Raw genomic sequence first — 21,266 nt, forward strand, 5'->3', positions numbered from 1 at the left:
TCTATATGGGCTTAAGCCAACTCCTCTGACTATTATTGCCATGCAATTGTATGGTCGTATGGGGCCACCATTGTACACAGTCAGTGGAGCTATCTAAAGCACATGCATGTCGGACTAGGCTAGTGTTCCCAGGTATGACTGGAGAGATAGCAGACAGCGGGGTCTGTGTTCTCTCAGAGCCCTGCTCCTGTCATATCGATCAGCCCCTCCATGCTTGCTCGGGATAATTCAGTCCCCGACCAGGCTGGGCTGGGCGCTGGTATGTCCTTGTGCCTCTGTGGTGGCTTCTCCTCTGTCAGTAGAGACAGATAGCCACACTCCATAAATAATATGGCATTGATTCTCTCTTTTCTCTTTCTCTCCTTCTCTATCACACTCTGTTCTCTCTCTCCCCCCCTCCCTCACACTCTCTCCCTCCCTCTATCATGCGCTCTCTCTCTCTCTCTCTTTCATCTATCACACTGTTTCTATTTTTCTCTCTTTCTTTATCACACTGTTTTTCTCTCGCTTCGCCCACCTCGCTCTCTCTCGCTTTCTCCATGCCCTCCCTGTCAGTCTCTCTTAGATTCAGAGAACGATGGCAGCAATCACACCATCCTCCCTCTCTTCCTTGGCTCTCTATACCTCTCTTGTCATGTTTTTAGTGTCATCCCCCTGTCTGTCACTGTCTTTCACGCGATCTCTCTCTACCTCTCCACCCCTTTCACACCTCTTTCTCTCTTCTTCTTCTCTCTCACTTACCAGCCACTCCTCCTCTCTCTCTCTCCCTCTTTTCCTCCCATGTCATGCTTAAGCATTACCCTGACTGATGGGCATGCCAGGGCAGTTAGTCACAGACACGTCAGACACTGACCATGTTTGGCACCGTTTCCACCTCGGCCTGTTGCACAAAACAGCTATTTATAACCAGGTTGATATTGAATATGAATGGTCAAAAGTGAAGTATTTGTTTCATTGTCACTGTTCATTCACTCCCTCTGTAGTTGATGACTTCCTGTTAATTGTGGCTGTCTAACACTGACTGTACTGTTTGTCTCCTGTGCTGCAGGAAACAGACCCGGACTTCAACCACTGCGCTGTGTGCATCGAGGGTTACCAGCTCAACGACGTGGTCCGCATCCTGCCCTGCAAGTGAGTGCATGTGGGGATTGTTGGGTGGGGGGGAGGAGGAGGAGTCCCCACCAGAATAGCAAACATTTTTGGCAACATTTTGTTAGTCCCCACAAGGTTGAATGCTATTTCTAGGGGTTTTGGGGTTAGGGGTTAAGGAAAATAGGATCTTTAATGAGACTGAATTTTGTTTCCCCACAAGGTTAGTTGTACAAGACTGTGCGTGTCTGTCCTAGTACCTACAGTATATACATCCTAAGCCAGGAGTTTTAGCTAACAGCCTGACACAGTCCTTGCCCCTCTTACACGCAACAGACGCTCACTCGGATTTGGAATGCAACATGTCCGCCATCCACTCGTTCTCAATGTCACACCATCCACTTACATCCCCTCCCTCCTCCTCTACTTTCCTCCTCCTCTCCTTCCTTCCCTCCCTCCCTCCTGTGACGTGCATTTCTACCCGTCCCTGACATCTCTCCTCCTGTCTGAGGTAATCGCCACACTCATCCGTCACACACCTTTCCTGCAGCTCTGCTCAGTGGGACGAATGTACTGACGCACATCAGGCTAGACCAGAGACACGCCCCACCACAATTTAGCCGTAGGTCATTTGCACATATATAGATACATAACGCCACAGGAATATGAAAACAGGACGAGCGAAAATGAAATACTGTATGTGTGCAGGACAGGTGAAAAATGTATAATCCATAAAATCCCATTTTTACTACCTGTCAATCACCTCTGGTTTGACCATTTGGATCTGATTTAGGATCAGTTGTAGGACACATAGAGCATGTGTTGGTTTAGTGGATCACTAAGGTTTACAAAGGAAGTGGAAAATGTAATGTCTGTCAGAGTTGACATTTAAGCTCTTGCCAGGAAAAAGGAGGGGGAGGGAGGGCAAGCGGGAGGAGCTCTGGCTAAATGGAGTCTGGTCTGTTTTGGAAATGCAGACGCTCTGCTATCAAGGCCGTCGGGTCTCGCTGTGAGTCGTAACCCCTGCAAGCTCTCTCCGGCTATATTTAGACCCAGCGCTGCCAAATGACCTCCAGGCGCATCCAGCACCATCATCAAACCCCCCCCCCCCCACCCGCACTAACACACACGTCCTCCTCCGACGCACACACACACTCTGCTACGTGCACACACACTTAGGCTCATAATCACGCAGGCGCGGGCACTGCCTTTCTCTGTCTCATATACACACACCCCTCCCTGCGCCATCTGCCGTGTCCTCTCTGGCCCTTGCGGAGAGAACTAAGAAACTGGACTAAGGGATAGGACACTGCTGGTCCCAAAGTGTCCTTCTGAAGACATGTCAAGACATATCAATCATTCGGTCAGAACATGGCACATCCAGAGAGTGTTCCTCTACTTGCCTCCTCTCTTTCATCTGCACTGATGTGAAAGAACCGGACAGGCGAAAGACGATTCCCAGTAGGCATCCGACCACATTGCTTTCACCTATCCTGTCTCTGCAGATGCATCTCCAAAGTTCTCCTAGACTTTGGAGATGCACCCTTGGTCTTGAGTAGCAGCTGAATCGGCCGGCCAATCTCTGCATAATTGCATTGGGGCTGTGTTTCATTTGGCCCAACTGACGCAAGGACGACATACCCCCTTCTTCAGTCCAGAACAGACCAGCTCAGTACAGATCAGATATCAGAAATGTAAACACAGTCCAGGACTGAACTGGCCAATCGCCATTAATGCTCTCCATCCATCCTGCTTATCCAGTCTCTGTCAAAGAGGAGCACTCAGATTGCTGTGAGAAGGGGAAGTGAAGGACACAGGTCCTTCTTATGAGGCTGAAAGGGGCGAGTCTTCTTCACGTATGTCCTCACAGAAGTTGTGGACATGCTGACAGTCTACATGTTTCAAAATCGCTAGCTAGCGTTTAAAGGAAATTGAAAAGTTAGAATTATCTGGCCTCAAAACCTGCTATCGTTTATTTAGGTAATAGACACAATGCAATGCACGGTAATCACCATTTCAAAATGACTGAATTAGTGTCAGAGGTAGGCTAGGTAAAGAGCTAATTTTTGTCCACAATCCATGGGTAGGCTAATTACAGATTTAGAGTAACGTGTGCGATTGACTGGTCATGTTAGTGGTTCAAAGGTAAATGTACCCTTGGTTTCTGCCCTTCATCGCTACCTGTGTGTGTGTCACACTGCAATGATACCAAGAATGCGCTAGTAGTTTTTCTGGGTAACCTCAGTACTTGTAGTTTAGTAGAGGAGCCATAAACTAAGACTTGATCCGATGGCAAACACATGGTTTATTCACACGGACTTGGAGGAGAGAGAACAGAGAGGGAGGGAGAGGGATGAAATGAGGACAAATGAGTGAACAAGGGCGAGGGAGCGAGAGAAGGAGTGGCGACAATCGGGCTGTTTATGTAGAATTGAGTTATCAGTCCTTGTCATGTGTGTGCATTTTGCGTCCTTCTCTGTCAGCATTCAGTATCTCTGAACACCAACCCCATTGGGGCCTCCCTTAAGTACACACTGCTATCCCCAATCAATAACTAAATGCATTGAAGTAATGGGAGTATACTTGACGGCCACTCAATTTGTGTCTCTGTACATTTAATATCAGTCTATAGGACAGTGTGTTGTCAATGGAGGGAAGTTTTTCTGGTCATATTTAGATGGGCTGACAGGTAGGCTGGTAGACAGATACAGAACAGTCTCAACAGCCAATTATTGCAGGATATCCAAGGATATGCAGTAACAACAACCACCAGTATTTCAGTTCTCAAACCATAGCACCAACATAATCCCAAATAATCCCCAGGAAGAGTAGCTGCTGCCTTGGCAGGAACTAATGGGGATTTTTCAGACAGGTCGGCAGACAGGCAGAAAGGGAGACAGATATACAGTTGAAGTCGGAAGTTTACATACCTAAGCCAAATACATTTCAACTCAGTTTTTCACAGTTCCTGAAATTTAATCCTAGTGAAAATTCCCTGCTTTAGGTCAGTTAGGATCACCACTTTATTTTAAGAATGTGAAATGTCAGAATAATAAGAGAGAATGATTTATTTCAGCTTTTATTTCTTTCATCACATTCCCAGTGAGTCAGAAGTTTACATACACTCAATTAGTATTTGGTAGCATTCCATTAAATTGTTTAATTTGGGACAAACGTTTTGGGTAGCCTTCCACAAGCTTTCCACAATAAGTTGGGTGAATTTTAGCCCATTCCTCCTGACAGAGCTGCTGTAACTGAGTCAGGTTTGTAGGCCTCCTTGCTTGCACACACTTTTTCAGTTCTGCCCACAAGTTTTCTATAGGATTGAGGACAGGGCTTTGTGATGGCCACTGCAATACCTTGACTTTGTTGTCCTTAAGCCATTTTGCCACAAATTTGGAAGTATGCTTGGGGTCATTGTCCATTTGGAAGACCCATTTGCGACGAAGCTTTAACTTCCTGACTGATGTCTTGAGATGTTGCTTCAATATATCCACATAATTTTCCAACCTCATGATGCCATCTATTTTGTGAAATGCACCAGTCCCTCCTGCAGCAAAGCACCCCTCACAACATGATGCTGCCACCCCCGTGCTTCACGGTTGGGATGGTGTTCTTCGGCTTGCAAGCCTCCCCCTTTTTCCTCCAAACATAACCATGGTCATTATGGCCAAACAGTTCTATTTTTGTTTCATCAGACCAGAGTGCATTTCTCCAAAAAGTATGATCTTTGGCCCAATGTGCAGTTGCAAACCGTAGTCTGGCTTTTTTATGGCGGTTTTGGAGCAGTGGCTTCTTCCTTGCTGAGCGGCCTTTCAGGTTATGTCGACATAGGACTCGTTTTACTGTGGATATAGATACTTTTGTAGCTGTTTACTCCAGCATCTTCACAAGGTCCTTTGCTGTTGTTCTGGGATTGAGTTGCACTTTTCGCACCAAAGTACGTTCATCTCTAGGAGACAGAACGCGTCTCCTTCCTGAGCGGAATGACGGTTGCGTGGTCCCATGGTGTTTATACTTGCATACTATTGTTTGTACAGATGAACGTGGTACCTTCAGGCGTTATGGAAATTGCTCCCAAGAATGAACCAGACTTGTGGAGGTCTACAATTGTTTTTCTGAGGTCTTGGCTGATTTCTTTTTATTTTCCCATGATGTCAAGCAAAGAGGCACTGAGTTTGAAGGTAGGCCTTGAAATGCGTCCACAGGTATACCTCCAATTGACTCAAATGATGTCAATTAGCCTATCAGAAGCTTCTAAAGCCATGACATAATTTTCTGGAATTTTCCAAGCTGTTTAAAGGCACAGTCAACTTAGTGTATGTAAACTTCCAACTCCAACTTTACATGCAGGCAGTCAAACAGAAAGGTAGACAGACAGACAGACAGACAGACAGACAGACAGACAGACAGACAGACAGACAGACAGACAGACAGACAGACAGACAGACAGGTATACAGATATGCAGGCAGGCAGGCAGGCAAACATATTAGATGTCATAACAGATGCCATTCGGATAAACCAAACATACCAACCAAGACAGGAAAAACAAACATAATTTATTCTGGTTGGTAAGTTGCATTTTTTTCCGTGATGCCATCTGGTATGGTATCTAATAACCCGTCTGACCGGCAATTTTTTTCTCTGCTCCAAGAAAGGGTGCATCCCAAATGGCACCCTATTCCCTATGTAGTGCACTACATTTGGGGTGCCATTTGGGATACTGGCAAATACTCTGAGCGCAATCTCTCCCTACCCTGACTGTAGTTTCTCACGTATAGCATACACAGACCGATACCAACACTCGTTACAGTCACGCACACAGACTGCTGAGGGGAGGACGCCTCACAATAATGGCTGGAACCAACTAAATGGAATGGCATCAAACACATGGAAACCATGTGTTTGATGTATTTGATACCGTTCCACTCATTCTGCTCCAGCCATTACCACGAGTCCGTCCTCCCCAATGAAGGTGCCACCAACTTCCTGTGGCACACACATTTAAACTGTGAAACAAACAAGCTGAAACACAAACACAAGTCTGACTACACTCATGGCTTATCCAGAAGTCCCTCTCTTGCAGCTCTGCTTCAGACTGCACACGACTTTCTCCCCAAGCCATTGTATGGTAAACAGACTCCTCATTAATGTATAAAGCCCTTGTTTTCTGTGCCTGCCTTGAAAGCCAATAAAGCAGTGCTAGAGACCGGGTGCCCCCACTGTAAGAGGCTTTGATAAGGAACAGCACTTTACACTCCATGCCCAGGAAATGCCAGGCTATGTTAGACAGGCACTTAGCAGAATCAACCGTTGCACTTTTATGTTTGTCCTTAGGAGTATTTTCTATTATGCGTTGTTTTTACTCGCACTTAAGGAATTGTTCTTTAGCAATAATGGGGCCTTGTATTGTTTTATGGATGCTCAACATAAGGATATTTAACGTTGAAATGGTTTGCGTACCATGCCTTTTAATAAAGGCATTAAGGAGTTCAGGTAGACGGGAGAAGCTTCCGTGAATTTGGTCGTAATGGTCCTTTTGAAGTGCAGTGAAACTGGCCGTCCACCTTTATTTCATAATAGGGAACAGACCATTAATTTAAAAAAAGGATGTTTCTCTTATATCCACAATGGCCGCCTTGTGTCATAAGACACACAATGTCTATTTTGTGTCTAAGTTGCCCCACAATGACCACTGTGTCTATAAAGCGTGACCCGTTTCCTTTTTCCACAAACTTTCTGCTGCCGTTAAAGACACAACAGGCCCTCCTAGCCGGCTCAAACAGAGCAGTCATTGTCCAGTCGCAGGATGTAAAGGGGGGAAAAGAGGACCGAAGCGGATTTTGAAGAGCCCCGTGTCGGCCATTTGGGGGCTTGTTTGTGGAGGTGGCTTCGTGCTCTTCAACCGTGTTCTTTGTTTCTGTCTCGCTCTCTGCACAGACATGTCTTCCATAAGCTGTGTGTGGACCCCTGGCTGAACGAGCACTGTACCTGCCCCATGTGTAAGCTGAACATCCTCAAAGCTCTGGGTATCATGGTGAGTATTAGTCTAGTCAATGTCTTAATGCCTTATCAGTGGAAATGTGTTAAAGTTAGTATGCCAGTACCGGTTTGGCCTCAGCCCTTTTTTTTCTGGCCTGATCACACGCTACTCTTGACCCAAATAATGAGAGGAAAAAGATGGCCTTAGAAGATATTCTGTAAACATGTCTCAATTTCACATGTTTATGTTGATTAACTGTAGAATACAACAAACTCTTTCACAGTCTATTAAACTGCATGTGTTGTTTTGTAGATTAAGATGTGATTGCCCCAGATTGCCCTTCACATACTGCTCCCGGTCATTGTGACAGATGTTTATCCAGGCGATTGCGTAACCCTCGGTTTATGCCAGCTGTGTATGACCTCATGTATAGATAGCCCTAGTATGCCCCCTGCTGGCAGGTTATGGAACTATCACTCGGACACCAGAAATTAGAGTCATACCAGAACAGACTAAAGTGGTATCATTAGATCTGATGAGCTGCTACAAGAGATACTTGCTCAGAAGTTATGGTTAAGGTCAGAGTCAAAATCGGGGTCAGTGATCAAAATATCGAGTTGTGTTACAAAAACGTGTCATGCCTCTATTCTTTCTAGCGTGAGCTAACATTGGCAAGAGTTAATATGACACTAATTGGACTTCAACCACTAGCCATAACATTCCCCTAACCCCTGTGTTTTTACTACTTCTCCCCCTTTAGCCCAACCTGCCGTGCGTGGACAACGCCGGTTTTGACATGGACCACAGGATAGGGCGCAGCCAGACGATGGCCAGCCAGCGGACGGCCTTGGTGGACCTGTCCAGTGAGACGTCCATCAGCCTGGAGCCTCTGCAACGAGGCCCCCTCGGTACCGGACCCCAGATCCCCTCCGAGAGCGGAGAACTCACCCCCCGCACCGGAGAGATCAACATCGCCGTCACCAGTAAGCAGCTTACGCCTCGGACACACAGTTTCTTGTCTTCAACTCAGATTTGAATTTTATTTCAAGTGACTTTATTGATATGAAAGGTTACATTCAGTGTTATAAAATTAGAACACAATAGAACAGAAATTCTCTTTTTTTTGTTTCATTCTCTCTCCTTCTCAACCTTTCGAGTTCAGGCACACTCTGTGACCCACGCACCCAACAAAAGTGTTTAAAAGTGTCTCACAATTTTATTTTATCCTGGCAAATCAGAATGCAAGCTCCGTCTTTTCAGTTCAAACACTAAGTGAAGGAATTAACCTTGACAAAATGAAATGTCTCTGGTTATGCCATTTAAATAATTAGTGAAGGCAAAACAGACTTTTTAAACTGAATAACTAGAGTAGCAAAATATTTACTGGAGCTGCAAACCTTTGGTAAATTGACTTGACACACACACAATATATATCCTAAATCCCTCCCTGCCCTCTCCGTACCACTCTTCATCCCCTCTTTTGACACACACACACACACACACACACACACACACACACACACACACACACACACACACACACACACACACACACACACACACACACACACACACACACACACACACAGCCCCAGAGACTTGTCTCTTGTAGGTCACACACCCCCCCTGAATCCCGCTGCCACTGTCTGTATAATCCATAATCCCTATCCCACCCTGATCCTAACCCCAACCACGAGAAGGCTAAAAGCACAACTGGCAAAAAGCCATTCTGTAATGTACCAATCCCCTACCAAAACAAATGTTACACTCCACTCTGTTTTGCTGTGCATAACTATTTATGAAGTGGAAAAATGTATTTTCACAGCACTGCCGCAAAAAAATAAGAACATTCACTGCAGTTATTACGCCAACTACTTGTATACTGTCCTTTCACTTAAAGCTAGTAATTGTAATTCAGTAATGCATACAACACAGCTAATCAGTGTGAATAGTTCAAAATCTGAGTAATAGAGTGGGTGAGTTCTTATACAACTCTTAGTACCTAAACCTGTTTCAAGATAGGCCTACTTCCATAAATGAATCAGTCATTATTTCCTAAATCCACCCAATTTATGCTGTTTGATAATGTAACTCAATTTCCTTCTTTCAACGTGTACAGTTCCACTGCCTTTACATTAGTACTGTACACTGAGTATACGAAACATTGTGATCCCTTATTGATTTCACTTGCTACATCCACTTCAATCAGTGTAGATGAATGGGAGGAGACAGGTTAAAGAAGGATTTTTAAGCCTTGATACAATTGAGACTGTGTATGTGTGCCATTCAGAGGGTGATTGGGAAAGACAAAATATTTAAGTGCCTTTTGAACGGGGGGGTTATGGTAGTAGGTGCCAGGTGCATTGGTTTGTGTCAAGAACTGCAACGCTGCTGGGTTTTTCACGCTCAACAGTTTCCCGTGTGTATCAAGAATGGTCCACAACCCAAAGGACATCCAGCCAACTTGACACAACTGTGGGACATTTTGGAGTAAAGATGGGCCAGCATCCCTGTGGAACGCTTTCGACACCTTGTAGAGTACATGCCCTGACAAATTGAGGCTGTTCTGAGGGCAACAGGGGGGAGGGGGAAGGGGGGGTGCAGCTCAATATTAGGAAGGTGTTCCTAATGTTTGGTATACTCTGTGTATATGCATTGTATAGATACATGTACTGTAGGCCTACATACACCTCTGTTTCTCTTTCTGTCGCAGTTGCTGTGTGCTGTGTGGGTGCATGTGTGCGTGCGATTTTTGCTTTTGTGTGTGTGTGTGGGTGCGTTGGAGGTCATGCGTATGTGTCTGTCTGTGTATGTGCACATTTGCCTGTGTGTGCATAACACTCTGTCTTTAAACTATGCCCGTGCTTCCAGGTCTTTATCTCCTGTCTTCGAGCTCATCCTGCCTCTCTCCTCTGTCGCTCTCCTCTGGATCTTAAGGACACGCCCCATCTTTCTTCATCTTCTCGTCTCTTCATCCTCCTGACTTTTCCGCTTCACATTGGTTTTCAAAGAGAGGAAAGATCTTTTGTGTTTTCCTGTGGGGACTCGTCGGTTTTTAACCCATTGCATGGTGGGCTGCAGTGACAACCCCCCCTCCTTTCCTTTTATTGACAGAGGAGTGGTTTATAATCGCCAGCTTCGGCCTTCTCAGCGCTCTCACATTGTTCTATATGATCATCAAGGCCACTGCCAGCTTCTCCAGCCCTGAGTGAGTACCACCATCCACTTCCATAGTTAAATCTTTCTACTACTGGATTCAATTGTACTTTCATTCAAGATTTGGTTTCCTATAGTCCTGATGGTTTTGTCACAAAATATTGTTGTCTATTTAATTTCCTGTTAACTAAGCCAGAATCCAGGCCTATCCTCCTGGATTTGTGGATATCTGAAATTGGCTCAACTCTGACTACTTTGAACCATTGCCAAGACAATGGAGTTTGAATACAGTCCAGACAGATGCAAAACAATCTGAGACTATTATTCAGATGTGGCAAATGTGGTAGCGTCCCATTAATTTACTAAACTTTTGATCGCCGCTAACATAAATCGAAATACTATAACAGCACAATTGTAGCATAGTGTATATTTGTACTGAAGTCAAGTACAGTTGACATGGGTACTGGCATGTATCTGATACATTTGCGGTTGGAGTAAAAAAAAAGTAAGATAATATTGGATTGTGCATGTTTGCACATCAATTAACGGAGACAGTGTGAGTAGTGTTTCATTATATTGCCCAATAAAGTAGCACTAGATCAGAACAACCATTTACGGAAGCCACAGCCTCCATCCGTCCCCTCTACTCCAAAAAAAATCTAAAGTGTTAGAGCTAAGCGCCTTACACAAGAGAAAATTATTTTTTTATGTTCAGATCAATTACAATTCCCTTCTCTGATCCTGCTTGCATGCTGTTTCTTTCTTCTGCAACCTTATTTTCTAAATGCGATTCATTTCCTCTTCCTTCTCTTCCAGCCTGGAGTGGGAGGAGTAAAGACGATCACGTGGTTGCCCCTCTTAGACCCTTTCTCTGCCAGAGCCTCGTGGCAATGTTGCCTTCTTGTGCCATATATTTCTGTATTGTATTTGTAAGCTTGTACTACTGTACCTTTCTGTATTGTTAGTAATTTTGTTGTTGTAATAGGGCAAAGCGCTTTGAGACATTAAACCACTGTGGATCCCTCCTTTTGACTTGTTATGTGAATGTAAGTGTTGTATTTGTTTTCATACATTATCAGGACCACAATTTCCTAACATTTCACCTGAATGTCCTGACATTTTTCAGGTCTTGAATTTGTTACAATGCTATTTTAAGCTGAAGGGTTAGGGAAAATAGGATTTTTAATGGTCAAAATTTTTACTCCGGAAATTTCACAAAAACTAAGTTGTGTGTGTGCACGCGTTACCATATTTATTGAATGACACACACACACACACACACACACACACACACACACACACACACACACACACACACACACACACACACACACACACACACACACACACACACCTCCCTACAGTAAGTTGAATGTTCTTCTGTGCTCATCCGTGACAAAACATCATGAACACCTTAATATTAAGTTGCACCCCCTTTTACCCTCAGAACATTCTCAATTCCTCAGGGCATGGACTCTACAAGGTGTCGAAAGTATTCCACAGGGATGCTGGCCCATGTTGACTCCAATGCTTCCCACAGTTGTGACAAATTGGCTGATTGTCCTTTGGGTGGTGGACCATTCTTGATACTCATAGGAAACTGTTGAGTGTGAAAAACCCAGCAGTGTTACAGTTTGACACACTCATACCGGTGCGCCTGGCACCTACTACCATACCCCCGTTCAAAGACCCTTAAATATTTTGTCTTGCCCATTCTCACCCTTTGAATGGCACACATACACAATCAATGTCTCAATTGTCTCAAGGCTTGAAAATCATTATATAACCTGTCTCCTCCCCTTTATCTACACTGGTTGAAGTGGATTGAACACATGATATCAATAAGGGATCATGGCTTTCACCTGGTCAGTCTGTGTCACAGAAAGAGCAGGTGTTCCTAATGTTTTGTCCACTTATTGTATATTTGGCAGTAATGCAATACTATCCCCAGTAGATGGCACTATTTCTTAGATATTACATTACATGTCTAACCTCACACATCAGAATCGTCAGGCCACAAACCTTTACCTAACACTGCTTAGATCTTATTGAGGTATCAATGATTTTGATGATTACTATGATTCAAAAGATGGTCCGTGTGATCTTCCATGTATAGCTCTTTTGGCTTGAGGTTGTATAGCAGTTTGAGGATCATTAAGGATTCACAATGTCACGGTTTGACCTCACCATGTCTCACACTCACACTTTTACTCAACTGCAAATGTCCATGATGGTGTCCAATCCCAGTGACTCTTGTAATGAGGTTTATTTACAGATGCTAAGACTAAAGTATGAATAACAATACATTTTTCTTTGTTGATGGTGCCAGGCATCAGCTTTTCTAGATACACTACTATGTCAAAAGTATATGAACACCTGCTCATCAAATATCTCATTGCAAAATCATGGGCATTAATATGGAGTTGGTCCCACCTTTTGCTGCTATAACAGCCACCACCCTTCTGGGAAGGCTTTCCACGAGATGTTGGACCATTGCTGAGGGGACTTGCTTCCATTCAGCCACAAGAGCATTAGTGAGGTCGGGTATTGATGTTGGGCGATTAGGCCAGGCTCACAGTCTGCATTCCAATTCATCCCAAAGGTGTTTGCCGGGTTTGAGGTAAGGGCTCTAAGCAGGCCAGTCAAGTTCTTCCACACCGATCTTGACAAACCATTTCTGTAACGACCTCTTTGTGCACGGGGGAATTGTCATGCTGAAACAGGAAAGGGCCTTCTCCAAACGGTTGCCACAAAGTTGGAACCACATATTAGTCTACAATGTATGCTATAGCATTAAGATTTCACTTCACTGGAACTATGGTGCCTAGCCAGAACCATAAAAAACATCCGCAGATCATTATTCCTCCTCCACCAAACTTTACAGTTGGCATTATGCATCCGGGCAGGTAGCGTTCTCCTGGCATCTGCCAAACCCAGAGAACGCGTTTCCACTGCTCTAGAGTCCAATGCCGGCGAGCTTTACACCACTCCAGCCAACGCTTGGCATTGCACATGGTGATCTTAGGCTTGTGTGCAGCTGCTCAGTCATGGAAACCCATTTCATGAAGCTCCCGACTAATAGTTATTGTGCTGTCATTGCTTCCAGAGGCAGTTTGGAACTCTGTAGTGAGTGTTGCAACCGAGGACAGACGATTTTTGAATGCTTCACACTTCAGAGGTACTGTTCTGTGAACTGGTGTGGCCTACCACTTCGCGGCTGAGCCATTGTTGCTCCTAGACGTTTCCACTTCACAATAACAGCACTTGCAGTTGACCGGGGCAGCTCCAGCAGGGCAGAGATTTGACGAACTGACTTGCTGGAAAGGGTGGCATCTTATGACGGTGTCATGTTGAAAGTCATTCAGCTCTTCAGTATAGGGAATTCTACTGCCAATGTTTGTCTATGGAGATTGAATGAATGTGTGCTCGATTGTAAACACCTGTCAGCAATGGGTGTGGCTGAAGTAGCCAAATCCACTAATTTGAAGGGGTGTCCAAGTACTTTTGGCCATGTAGTGTAAGTATCTTACTGGGAGATGTGTAATATTTCTTGGTGTCACTGACATTGACATTTTTCCATGTTCCTTTGCAGGTGGCCACTTCTTCAACCGGAACTCCCTGTCCCCGCGCAGTGTGGTCTGTGAGATGGAGCTTCCCGACATCCAGGCATCGCTCGACCTCTACGATGACAACAAGTCGTGAGGGTCGTCGCCGTGGTTTCGACCCACTGTCTAAGGGACGGATGGCCTTGTACCTTCCTGCACACCGGCAGCCTTTGTGTGGGAGGGGTTAGGGAGGGTGACGGGCGGCTCAACAACGTAGACGACAACCTTGACTAACTTGTGGAACATCGACAATGACATAACATCAAAGACCTTCTTCCAATGCAGAATGTACTATTATTATAGAGGGGAAATAGTCATCCTCTCCTTTCTTTCACACTTTCATTTAGGAAAAATGTTTTCTCCAGAGAGACTCTTTGAAATCTGTTTCTAGATTCGGTAATGGGGAATTAACCCTTTCTAGTCTTACTTTGCAGTATCTCTCTGTATCGTCCATTTGAAACGTGCTAGAAAAAAAATGAACAACGGGTTTCAGTGTAGCCTACTGTCAGCATCCTACAATACATCTGTAAGCTATATATGATTAGCAAACCATTTTATTTCGCTTTCTTTGGATCTTTATTCGTGAAGGCAACAATAGAAAAGCAACAATAGAAAAGCATACTGTTTCTTCCCTGGCGGACCAGTTGGCTCTGTTGTATTTACTATGCTGCCTAAAGGACAGTGGAGAGTACATTCTGACTTGTGGGCTATGTCCAGACATACCCTGTCTCTTCCTCTATATGGCCAGTGACTGGTGCAAGAATAAGACCAGTGGAACAATGGACATGCAGCTATGTGAATTTCTAAACTCTGTGACAGGCAGTGTTTCTTCTCTGTAGCGAAACCAATGTGTCTCTGTATAAAAAAAATTATAATAATGACACTTTAACGTGTATTTAAAAAAAAAACTATGAAATACCCACAGTGTGTACTAATCAGCCCCCCAGTGAGGGGGACCTAGTGTGTATGTGTGTGTGTGTGTGTATATATATATACACACACACACAATCTATATCTCTAAAGTGGCCTCAAAAGCAGTTTGTTTTCCTTTCTCAATCTTGTAAATGCTTGGGTGGAAGGCTTTGTCCTCTGTTCTTGTTGTCCCTTTGTGTTCTAGTCTTTGCATCTGATATTTGGGATGATGATTGATGTGACGCGGGGAGGGGAGTGTGTCAGTTTCGGGTCACTGTGTTACATACAGTACTGCCTCACCATTAAAAGTGTCATTATTGCCTCCGACCTGTTGATTGTGTTGCCCTGTTCTGTCCCCCCGGTCCAATATGTGCGCTTCTAACTGAAATGCAGCCAAATATCATTAACCTTTCAGCTGGAGTTTGGGGGGGGGGGGGGGGCTTGCCTTTCACCATGGCAAAAGATTTCAGAGGGCTGTTGGTTAAAAGTTACCCATTTTGAAGAGGATCTTGGCTCTTTAACTTGGGCCTGGGGATCTACAGGCTGTGCAGGATTTTATTCCAGCCCAGCAATACATCTTCTTATAACTCAGAGGCCATCGCTCAGCTTGAAACAAAGACCTCTAATGCCACTGTGCAATAACATGAATTATTACACTGTTTGTACGATGAAAGTCATCATTCACTAAATAGCCTAATGCAAAACGTTCTTGTCAAAACTGTGCACCTGTATTGTGTCTTATAGGACTCTAACCACGTTTCTATCCACAGTTTCTAGGCGAGTAAAGTCGTAACATTACTGTATATAAAAAAAAAAATCATGACAGTTGTGATGGAAACAGGACGTTTCAGTAACATTTTATAAATGCCGACAAGTCATTTGTTCATTCGACAAGGTGGGAACATTGTGTGTGTAAAATGTACTAGGCAAGAAATTGCACTGCCAACTTGGAGTCGCACTGATATGGTGTGTGTGTGATCCTCCCTCTAAGACTCGGGAAAAAAAATGCAGTTTATTTGGCTACAGATGAGATAACTTATGAACGTCACAGGGAGGTCAATTGCACGTGATCTTGACGCTCCTTTCCAATAAATATCGAGGGTCTGATTCTGGTAACGTGATGATCGATGCTTGACTGCCGTTTGACAAATACAAGTAGCCTATTCTTGCTCTTATCCATAATAATCTCATTATGTAGACTAGTCTACCCGATCCTATGGTTCTAAAATAAATGTCTTAATATGCTTTTGGGAAACCAGGTCCAAGTTAGGATAATTAGGTTAAGGTTAGGAAAAAGAGTTAGAGTTACCTAAAATGCGATTGATGTCAAAAATTTGACAAAAACTGTTATCTTTCTAGCCAGTGGCGATTTTAGCACGTAAATCTCAGTAGGGCATACCAACCAAAAAAATGAGGCTTTGCGGGCATGCGTCTTAACTACACAACACAGCACTAAACAATACATTAATTTCACTATAACGATGACAAACGGTGCCCACAAACTGTTAGGGCCTACATAAAGCTGTCCCAACAGCAGAGTCCCAACACTTTACCACTGCTATACCTGGCTATCAGCAGAGCCTTGTCTGGCAGCGAAACAGTTCATTCAGACTAATTTACTGCCTTTAAAAAAAACAGCTCACATTGCTTAAACAAATGTGGTTTCTACTGACAATTGAGATGTACAAACTATGGCATAAAGGGACGGAGCAGATAAGAGGCAATCCATAATTAGGATTAAGACAATGAGCGAGCTTGGACGGACGTAGTCAATATGACTATTTGTTCAGCACTTTTGAAATCTACAGCTACATAATTCAGAACATGGTCGTTCTTACAGTATACTCCCTGTACAACAAGTCAGAACCTTAGGATAAATAAAGGGGGGTATATAGGCAGAAAATGAAAGCTCTTAGAATATTCAGTGATTACATTTCTCTAAAACAGGCTATAGGCTACATGTGCACCATCAGGTCAGAACAGTGTAAAAGAGACCAATTTATTTTGGTGAGGCACATGGGCTACTAACAGCTTACTACACAACAAACTTAGGTTTACTTTCTTAGCTACAGTGTGTATATATATATCTCCCTAGCATATTACATAATTTATGCAGCAGCATACAATACATTTTATGCTGCTGTGCTCACTTGAACAGGAAGGTGGCACGGCAGTCCTTCGTGGGCAAATTTTGTCATCAAAGTCTGGCATTCTCTGGATTTATGGTGCTTTTATGACAACTGGGAACTCAAGAAAAAACAAGGTTGAATCATGATGACGTCAGTGATCTTCAGGTCGGAGCTCTAGAAAGAGGCCCGAGTTCCCGACTTGCAATTCCGAGTTGGATGACCGTTCAAAACGTATTTTCCCAGTCGGAACTCATTTTTTTCTGAGTTTCCAGTTGTCTTGAACTCACTGAAGTATGAGATTTCCCAGTTCCGAGTTTCCAGCTGTTTTGAGCATGCAGCAGTCATGCTGGATTGACAGCATGGCCAATGTTGAATGTTTATCATTTTAAGCTTGGAAAAGAGACTCTTAAACCCAGACTTGGACTACACACCCACTCCACTGAATATCAGGCTAGTGATGGCTTCGCAATGCTTGCAGTTAGCCACTGATTCCTTCCAAACCACTCATTGTTGAATTTGCGATTTCCAATTTGTTATGTAATGTTTATGGCCGATGAGCACCGATACGTTTTATATATAATTTCTCATTATTTCTCTTCATATGAGAAAGATTGAAAAGGATTTGTCAGTAGATTGTCAACTTAATTCATGAAGATGATTGCTAGCTAGGTTTTCAGTCCAATCAAAGCTACTGTAGATATAACGTGATTTGACATCATTCTATCTGTGGCCAATGACCTTGAGCCTTCTTGGATGGGCACTTTCAATGTAACTCTGGCAGCACCCAAGGGGCTTGAATGTTTGAGCCCAACACGTAGATTTTGTGGTGACGTAGTGTCCCCATGAGTGACAGAATGTAACTAGAGAACATTACCAACCCCTATGCTCCAAGTTTGTATGCAGCTTTATTAACTCAATGATTTAAAAAAAAATGTTTTACGTTGTCTGCAAACTGATATGTGACACGTATTAATGCATAACAAAACAAAAAAATATGTATATACAGTGGCAAGAAAAAGTATGTGAACCCTTTGGAAATACCTGGATTTCTGCATAATTTGGTCATAAAATTTTATCTGATCTTCATCCAGGTCACAACAATAGACAAACACAGTCTGCTTAAACTAATAACACACAAACAATGATACATTTTCATGTCTTTATTAAACACACCGTGTAAATATTCACAGTGCAAGGTAGAAAAAGTATGTGAACCCTTGGATTTAATAAGTGGTTGACCCTCCTTTGGCAGCAATAACCTCAACCAAACGTCTTCTGTAGTTATGAATCAGACCTGCACAATGGTCAGGAGGAATTTTGGACTATTTGTCTTTCCAAAACTGTTTCAGTTCAGCAATATTCTTGGGATGTCTGGTGTGAACTGCTCTCTTGAGGTCATGCCACAGTAATGCCACAGCATCTCAAATCAGGTTGAGGTCGAGACTCTGACTGGGCCACTGCAGAAGGCGTATTTTCTTCTGTTGAAGCCATTCTGTTGTTGATTTACTTTTGTGTTTTGAGTTGTTGTCCTGTTGCATCATCCAACTTCTGTTGAACTTCAATTGGTGGACAGATAGCCTTACATTCTCCTGCAAAATGTCTTGATAAACTTGGGAATTAATTTTTCCATCGATGATAGCAAGCTGTCCAGGCCCTGAGGCAGCAAATCAGCCCCAAACCATGATGCTCCCTCCACCATACTTTACATTTGGGATAAGTTTTGATGTTGGTGTGCTGTGCTTTTTTTTCTCCACACATAGTGTTGTGTGTTCCTTCCTTCCAAACAACTCAACTTTAGTTTCATCTGTCCACAGAATATTTTTCCAGAAGCGCTGTGGAACATCCAGGTGCTCTTTAGCGAACTTCAGACGTGCAGCAATGTTTTTTTTGGACAGCAGTGGCTTCTTCCGTGGTGTCCTCCCAATAACACCACTCTTGTTTAGTGTTTTAAGTATCGTAGACTTGTCAACAAAGATGTTAGCATGTTCCAGATATTTCTGTAAGTCTTTAGCTGACACTCTAGGATTCTTCTTAACCTCGTTGAGCATTCTGCACTGTGCTCTTGCAGTCATCTTTGCAGGACGGCTACTCCTAGGGAGAGTAGCAACAGTGCTGAACTTTCTCCATTTATAGACAATTTGTCTTTCTGTGGACTGATGAACATCAAGGCTTTCAGAGATACGTTTATAACCCTTTCCAGCTTTATGCAAGTCAACAATTCTTAATCTTAGGTCTTCTGAGATATTTTTTGTTCGAGACATGGTTCACATCAGGCAATGCTTCTTGTGAATAGCAAACTCAAATTTTGTGAGTGTTTTTATAGGGCAAGGCAGCTCTAACCAACATATCCAATCTTGTCTCATTGATTGGACTCCAGGTTAGCTGAATCCTGACTCCAGTCATTAGCCTAGGGGTTCACATACTTTTTCCAATCTACGCTGTGAATGTTTAAATTACGTCTTTTTTTATTTTTTTTAATTCACCTTTATTTAACCAGGTAGGCCAGTTGAGAACAAGTTCTCATTTACAACTGCGACCTGGACAAGATAAAGCAAAGCAGTGCGACAAAAACAACAACACAGAGTTACACATAAACAAACGTACAGTCAATAACACAAAATAAAAGAAAAATAGAAAAATCTATGTACAGTGTGTGCAAATGTAGAAGAATAGGGAGGTAGGCAATAAATAGGCCCTAGAGGTGAAAATAATTACAATTTAGCATTAATACTGGAGTGATAGATGTGGATGATGATGTGCAAGTAGAGATACTGGGGTGCAAAAGAGCAAGAGGGTGAGTAATAATATGGGGATGAGGTAGTCGGGTGTATTATTTACAGATTGGCTGTGTACAGGTACAGTGATCGATAAGCTGCTCAGACAGCTGATGCTTAAAGTTAGAGGGAGATATAAGACTCCAGCTTCAGAGATTTTTGCAATTCGTTCCAGTCATTGGCAGCAGAGAACTGGAAGGAAAGGCGGCCAAAGGAAGTGTTGGCTTTGGGGATGACCAGTGCAATATACCTGCTGGAGCGTGTGCTACGGGTGGGTGTTGTTATGGTGACCAGTGAGCTGAGATAAGGTGGAGCTTTACCTAGCGAAGACTTATAGATGACCTGGAGCCAGTGGGTTTGGCGACGGATATGTAGTGAGGGCCAGCCAAGGCTATTGAGTCTGCCGATAAGAATGCGGGGATTGACAGAGTCGAAAGCCTTGGCCAGGTCGATGAAGACGGCTGCACAGCACTGTCTTTTATTGATGGCGGTTACAATATAATTTAGGACCTTGAGCGTAACTGAGTTGCACCCATGACCAGCTCGGAAACCAGATTGCATAGTGGAGAAGGTACGGTGGGATTCGAAATGGTCGGTGATCTGTTTGTTCATTTGGCTTTCGAAGATTTTAGAAAGGCAGGCCAGGATGGATATAGGTCTATAACAGTTTGGGTCTAGAGTGTCTCCCCCTTTGAAGAGGGGGATGACCGCGGCAGCTTTTGAATCTTTGGGGATCTCAGACGATATGAAAGAGGCTAGTAATAGGGGTTGCGACAAGTTTGGCGGATAATTTTAGAAAGAGTTGGTCCAGATTGTCTAGCCCAGCTGATTTGTAGGGATCCCGATTTTGCAGCTCTTTCAGAACATCAGCTGAATGGATTTGGGAGAAGGAGAAATGGGGAAGGCTTGGGCGAGTAGCTGTGGGGAGTGCAGTGCCGTTGACTGCAGTAGGCGTAGCTGTCTGGAATTGGGTGAAGGAGAAGCGGGGGGGGGGGGGGGGGGGGGGGGGGGTTGGGCAAGTTGCTGCAGGGGGTGCTGAGATGTTGGCCAGGGTAGGGGTAGCCAGGTGGAAAGCATGGCCCGCAGTGGTAAAATGCTTATTGAAGTTATGGATTATCATAGGTTTATCGGTGGTGACAGTGTTTCCTATCCTCAGTGCAGTGAGCAGCTGGGAGGAGGTGCTCTTATTCTCCATGGACTTTACAGTGTCCCAAAACTTTTTGGAATTAGTGCTACAGGAAGCAAACTTCTGTTTGAAAAAGCTAGCCTTAGCTTTCCTAACTGACTGAGAATGCAGGCAATGAGGCAGTGATCACTGAGATCCTGGTTGAAGACAGCAGAGAGGTATTTAGAGGGCAGGTTGGTCAGGATGATATCTAAGAGGGTGCCCATGGATACAGATTTAGGGTTGTACCTGGTTCCTTGATGATTTGTGTGAGATTGAGGGCATCTAGCTTAGACTGTAGGACGGCCGGGGTGTTAAGCATGTCCCAGTTTAGGTCACCTAAGAGTACGAACTCTGAAGATAGATGGGGGGCGATCAATTCACATATGGTGTCCAGGGCACAGAAGGGGGTCTATAACAAGCGGCAACGGTGAGAAACTTGTTTCTGGAAA

At 43.9% G+C, this 21,266-nt stretch overlaps 1 protein-coding gene across 5 annotated transcripts in view; it reads left to right on the forward strand.

Annotated features, from left to right (window-relative positions):
- The window catches only part of LOC115205126 (E3 ubiquitin-protein ligase RNF130), an 80,679-nt gene extending 65,606 nt beyond the window's left edge, over window positions 1-15,073 (forward strand). For 2 of the 5 annotated variants that reach the window (XM_029770797.1, XM_029770799.1), the window contains exons 6-10: window positions 1,049-1,131; window positions 7,031-7,127; window positions 7,834-8,056; window positions 10,188-10,281; window positions 11,046-11,255. In XM_029770797.1, coding sequence (XP_029626657.1) covers window positions 1,049-1,131; window positions 7,031-7,127; window positions 7,834-8,056; window positions 10,188-10,281; window positions 11,046-11,064 — 516 coding nt within the window. In that variant the 3' untranslated portion in view covers window positions 11,065-11,255. Of the gene's footprint in view, window positions 1-1,048; window positions 1,132-7,030; window positions 7,128-7,833; window positions 8,057-9,944; window positions 10,158-10,187; window positions 10,282-11,045; window positions 11,256-13,821 lie in introns of those variants that run through there. The other 3 variants (XM_029770798.1, XM_029770800.1, XM_029770801.1) reach the window with 2 other exon arrangements.
- Window positions 15,074-21,266: the final 6,193 nt, after the last annotated feature.

The sequence above is a fragment of the Salmo trutta genome, chromosome 13 (assembly GCF_901001165.1).
Source record: "Salmo trutta chromosome 13, fSalTru1.1, whole genome shotgun sequence".
Taxonomy (NCBI): domain Eukaryota; kingdom Metazoa; phylum Chordata; class Actinopteri; order Salmoniformes; family Salmonidae; genus Salmo; species Salmo trutta.